This window comes from Panicum virgatum, chromosome 7N, assembly GCF_016808335.1.
Source record: "Panicum virgatum strain AP13 chromosome 7N, P.virgatum_v5, whole genome shotgun sequence".
NCBI lineage: Eukaryota > Viridiplantae > Streptophyta > Magnoliopsida > Poales > Poaceae > Panicum > Panicum virgatum.
This window is the reverse complement of record NC_053151.1, coordinates 6,692,446-6,696,928: the sequence shown is the minus strand read 5'-3', so window position 1 is coordinate 6,696,928 and position 4,483 is coordinate 6,692,446. Positions and strand designations below refer to the sequence as shown.

At 48.5% G+C, this 4,483-nt stretch overlaps 1 protein-coding gene across 1 annotated transcript; it reads right to left on the bottom strand.

The window, feature by feature from the left end:
- Nucleotides 1-528: 528 nt before the first annotated feature.
- On the bottom strand, nt 529-4,108 carry LOC120682022. Its single transcript, XM_039963747.1, has 6 exons — nt 3,296-4,108; nt 3,030-3,201; nt 2,512-2,694; nt 2,342-2,425; nt 1,527-1,608; nt 529-1,445 (listed from the first exon to the last, which is right to left on the bottom strand). The coding sequence occupies exons 1-6, from the start codon at nt 3,562-3,564 to the stop codon at nt 1,006-1,008; spliced, it is 1,230 nt and encodes a 409-aa protein (XP_039819681.1). The 5' UTR covers nt 3,565-4,108; the 3' UTR covers nt 529-1,005.
- Nucleotides 4,109-4,483: the final 375 nt, after the last annotated feature.

Sequence of the window (4,483 nt, the reverse complement as noted above, 5' to 3'; positions counted from 1 at the left end):
CGCCAAACATTCACCTTTTTTGTGTTCAGTTACAAGCAGCGTCACAGCATCACTTTTTTCCACGCCTTGAAAAAGCATGGGAACTGATGCCGTCTCTAAAGCAAAGTTCATTTTGTGAGCCAACAAAAATTTCAGGCGGCAGCATCACAAGCTGTGAAGCAATGGCCATTCCCCAATTCGAGGCCTGCTTTTTGGTCAGCTGCAGAAAGGATGGACTGCCCGCGAGCACTTGCCAAAAAGTTGTTTGGGAAGAACACGTCAAGCACCAACCATTCTCACATGAGTCGATACACTGCGTATACGCTAGTTATACTTCCTGAATTCCTGTCATGTGATATGGACAAGTCATGACGAATATATCAATCAATAATTTGAACATGACTGCTTTGAACAAATAAGTTAGAAAAATACAATGTAGTTCAGACCTTATTCACATCTGATACATATTTCCATGGAGAAAATTTCTGCAGCATATGCCAATATGTCAACATCCAGTATCCATAGGGGAGAACAATAGAGATGGTGCCATAGCGACAAAAGCAAGAACTCTTGTTATTAACTGCTAAATAAATAGCACTGTATTTTATAGCACCTCTGAAATGAACCTTGTACATTGTACATCATACAATTGTTATCTTTCCCAACTCTTCACGCTGTCTCATAATTCTATAGTTCTAACCTAACCAAGCTGGCACTAAGCCTCAGAAACTGCAGCAACAGAAGTATGCCCTAGTCGATCTGCTACAGATACTTCTCTGTCGCGCTAGATCTTTTCCTCCTTTTCCTTCATTGAATGCTACAAGACCTATTTTCTCAACTAACCTAACATGAGCAGACCACCTTATCTGCAGCATGAGGATATCTAGACGGAACAATACAAGGTATGACTTGCATCCTGTCCTCTGCTGTGCATTGCTATGAAAAAAGATTTTATAGGACACTTCTGCACATAGCTTCGCTATATGATAGGCACGTTGTCGCTCTATGGTGATCAGCTTCATCCTCCTACCGCCTTCCTGGCCCTGCAAACCTTCTTGCCGTGCCGAATATGACAGCCTTGGTCAATAATCCACCGTCAAAGGTGCAAGCCAGGGCGACAGCACCACCTATCATGAGAACCTTGGGTATGTTGTTTGCCCAGTGCTTTGGCTTCTCAATCTCCATGTTGTTGTTGGACGAACTGGCCTTGGTGTTATCTTCTGTGTTGAGCTCATCAGCATTGAATTTGGTGGTGACATGTGCCATGGCAGCACATTTTGAAATAGGCTCTCCTACGGTCCTTGCAACTTGGTATGCTCGAAGGCCAGGCTCAATCCTTTTGACACAGCCCCACATCCCCTGCCGGACGCCAAGTTTTGCAATCTCCCACGGAATCCCCATATCTTCATGATGGAATAAGAGCACTTCACATGCAGTCATTGCGCCATCACCTTTTCTTGACTCAACTATATATGAAAAAAAGATAAGTTTAATTATTTGGTATCCTAAAAATGTGGAAAATAACTGTTATGAAACTACTGTGGTACCTGGACGGATGCACCAGCTCGAGTAGTACAAGTCCACACGACGAGGTTTGTTTTGTCTTGGAACAGAGGAACAAGGTACACCCTGAAAATGATGAGAGGTTTAATCGCGTCGTTTAACCTAGTTGCAGCCTTAAAGAAAAATTTTAACACGAAATTGCAACCAGTAAAATCGAGATGGCAAAAGATGCCCATGAGAGATTCTAGATAGAACAATACAATCCAGAAAGAATCCATAGTGCTTTTCCATTAAGCAATAGGTGGAGGACAGAAAGAAAAAGGTAGCTTGCACTCAACTATAAATTCAGAAAAAAGATAAAACCATGGCATTTTCAAGTGCACTTATAGTATGCAATCTATGAGCAAAAACAGAGCATCAAAAGTGATTCTTTCCCTTTTTCCAAAAAAAATAAAGATTGAAAGTGTAATTTAATCATTTTCCTAGTGGGACAAGCATCTCGACCTGTGGTGTGGAATGGTTTGGGAATATAGGATAACTTAGATACCAAGGCTCAAAGCAGTTTTGTTCACCCTACTGCAAATGACTTGGTTGCTCAGATACACAAAGCTTCCGACAGCATATAAGTGATGTCGTCATCTTTTCAAAAAAAAATAATAATAAGTGATGCTATCCTGCATTATACTCATACTCAACTACAAAAAGCATCACTAACCTAAATGATTAGTGCTCATGTAGTTCCACCTCAAAGTCATCACTGAGTACAAGCATAGCTAGATATGGGCATAGACGCAATCAAAGGGAACAGAAAATTGTTTGTATAGGCATGTTTAACAGATCAAGCTACTTTGTCTCATACCTTGGTCACACAGTAAAACGTCTTTCCAGATGCCCATATCCTGCGACCGATGATGTACTCCCTGTCACTACAGAAGAATGGGAACTGCACAGGAGAACTACCCGCTTTAAGCAACTTGCCATTGTTTCACCTCAACAAGTAGCACTAGAGATGTCAAGCAAAGAACTCACCTTCCTGACCCATCGGACAACCATGGTTCCAGTCTTGGTGCACTCCTCCAGTGTCTCATGCTGAAGAAGCATGTCGTCCCAGCTGTTCTTAATCCGGAACTCATCGTCCCAGAAGAAATCCCTCACAACCTCTGGCGACGCATCCTCAAAGATAGTGCTACTGCGGTACTGCGGTGGACCATTCTGTAATGAAGCAAACCACAAAAACATACAAATTGTCAGTTCTATCATCTCCCATACAACTAATACAGTAGTAGAAGTAGACCCCATGGCCCATCCATATATACTATTTCAAGTAGAGCTGATCATACGAAAAAATTTCCTGATACTATTGTAGAACTTGAGAAAAATTATGAATGCTCTACAGTTCTTAAGTCTTCAAGCCCGTGTGACTCTTAAGTAAAATTCAATCTCTTAATAGTTGACAGCTAAAATTCTTGAATTCTAAAGTTATTCAAGTGTCACAACAAGACCTCTAGCTGATTGACTACTGAAGAAAGAGTGCTACTGCTACATACCGGTGGGTCCCTTCGCCAAGCCTGATATCTCATGGTCGGTAGAGTGCGCTCCATCATGTGAATCCACGATGGGCCACCGTCCTTCTCCTCGACGAGCCGCCAGAGGTGCATCAAGTCACCGGTGTTGACCGGCAATTGCTCTTCCTCCGGCGCCACAGGAGCCACCATGGTCCTGCAGACATGAACGCAGCACCATCCTTTACAGACAATTCAGGGTAGAACAACCGCAGCCAGGAGGGTAATCCAACGAAGAACGAACGCCCCACCTCGGTACGACGGCGGCCGACTCGAGGCAAGAGGCCTCGGCCGCGGCGGTGGCGCGCGCGGGCGGAGGATGCGCGGGAAGCTGCGCCGCCTGGTGGGCGTTGTCGCCGACGACGACGCCCGCCCACCGAGGGCGCCACGCCCAGCCGATGAGCAGGCCGACGAGCGCGGCGACCCAGAGCGGCGCGGCCAGCGCGGCGAGCTCGAGGGCGGCGCCGCCGAGGGTCTGCTGGCGGAAGATCCCCATCAACAGATCGAGGAGCGCCGACATCTCCGCTGGGTAACCGGATTCCAATCCGCCGCCGCAGAATCCTCAGAAAATCAAAGATCCAATCCAATCTTTCGCCACGGAATCCGCGGAAAACGCGGCCTTTCCGCAGCAATCCCGCCGCGCGAGCTCGGAATTGCCCGATACTCCCAATGAATTCAACCCGCAAAAATCGATTTGGGTACAAGATTGGGACTCTTTGAGTCACACCAAAATCTCTCTCGCCGGTAATGGGGAACGCGAAGGGGCTCACTCCCTCGTTGGAGGCTCACGGAGTACTCGTACCAGTACCACCCAGTGAGCCTACAAGGAAGGAAGCCCAGCGCAGGGAGGGAAAAATCCAGGAGGGGGCGAGACGGGACGAGTGGAGATGGTTCGAGGGGCGGAGGCGCGGAACGTGTGGCGGGAGGGATGCGTGCGGGGGATAAGGATCGGAGTCCTCTGGCCTCAGGGCCGCGCCAACGCACAAAAAAAAAACGGCGAGATTTCGCAGGCAGCGGGAAGGAAAACGAATCGGTCGGGGGGAGGAAGAAGACAAGCTAGGCAGCCGGGGAGGGGAGGCCGGAGGCGGGTGGGGGCGGAGCTCATATAGGAAAGCTGAGAGTGGTGGGTGGAGACGCGAGGTCCTCGTGGTTTTTTGCGGTGGACGGTGGTCCGCCCCATCACTCGGTTTCGTCTGCTGCCTTCCTCGTTTTCCTTGTTGCCTGTTGGAGTGGTCAGGGAAAGCGAGGGGCGTTTCAGACCGGCTGACCGCCGGACCGCGTGTGATGGCTGCCGGGCACGAGCGCGGCGTGGAGAAACCCAGGCCGCAGCCGCGTGCGCGTGCGCGTGTGCGACCAACGACAGCAGAAGAGAATTCAAGCTGGAGCACCGGCATCTGCCAACAGATTCCGCACTTTGTCCCTGCAGTTCCGCAGTGCTG